The following is an 822-nucleotide window of genomic DNA, read 5'->3' on the forward strand; positions in this document are numbered from 1 at the left end:
CCCCCGCGGGGGGCGCGCGGCGGGGCCGGCGGGGTGGCTCCGCGCCGGGGCGGCTGGACGCGCGCCGCGTTGCGGTACGAGATGCTCCCCTTGTAGCTGACCCGGAGCACGGCGCGCTGCTGGATCAGTTTCTCGAGCTCGGCGCGCGTGCGCTCCGGCTCCGGGCCGTGCCGCCGCCGCACCATCCGGCAGATGCGCTCCAGGTCCGGCCGCGCCTTGCGCGAGCGCAGCGAGTCGATCGTGTCCAGGATCCACTCTTGGTAGTGCGGGGAAGCGGCGGACGACGAGGCGGCGGCAGCCGTGGTGGCGGCCGCCGCCGTCTCCGGCGGGGGTAGGGCCGGGGGCCCCGCCATGCCTCCCGCCCGGCCCGGCTGCACCGTGCGCGCTGCCTCCCTCCCAGCGCGGCGCCCCCCTCCCCGGCTCCCCTCCCTCCGCCGCTGCCCGCCTCCTCCGCCTCCCCCCCCGGGGGGCGCAGCGCCTCGGCGGAGCGGCGGCGGCGGCGCTGCTGTTTCTTTGCAAAAAAAAAAAAGAGAGAGAGAGAGGGAGCGAGAGAGAGAGAGAGAAAAAACAGTGAGAGAGAAAGAAAAGAGAGAAAAAAATATGCACACACTCACTCACTCGCACGCACGCACACACAGCCCCGCTTCTGCTGGGCGCGCGCGGGGCCGGGGATGCGAGGAGGGAGGAGGGGAGCGCGGCGCGGCCGGCCCCTCCCCGCCGCCGCTGCCGCCGCCGCCGCCGCACGCGCGCCCTGCGCCCGGGACACTCCGGCCCCCCTTCCTTCCCTCCCTCCCTCCCTCCCGTCCCCCAGGCCTGGAGCTG

The 822-nt window shown here is 74.9% G+C and overlaps 1 protein-coding gene across 1 annotated transcript in view; it reads right to left on the bottom strand.

Moving 5' to 3' along the window:
• The window catches only part of SAMD1 (sterile alpha motif domain containing 1), a 2,822-nt gene extending 2,469 nt beyond the window's left edge, over window positions 1-353 (bottom strand). The window contains exon 1 of the mRNA XM_012641263.1: window positions 6-353. Within this exon, the coding sequence (XP_012496717.1) occupies window positions 6-353 (348 nt within the window). The remainder of the gene's footprint in view (window positions 1-5) is intronic.
• Between the last annotated feature and the right edge of the window lie 469 nt (window positions 354-822).

Source organism: Propithecus coquereli, unplaced genomic scaffold (assembly GCF_000956105.1).
Source record: "Propithecus coquereli isolate 6110/MARCELLA unplaced genomic scaffold, Pcoq_1.0 Scaffold164, whole genome shotgun sequence".
NCBI classification, from domain to species: domain Eukaryota; kingdom Metazoa; phylum Chordata; class Mammalia; order Primates; family Indriidae; genus Propithecus; species Propithecus coquereli.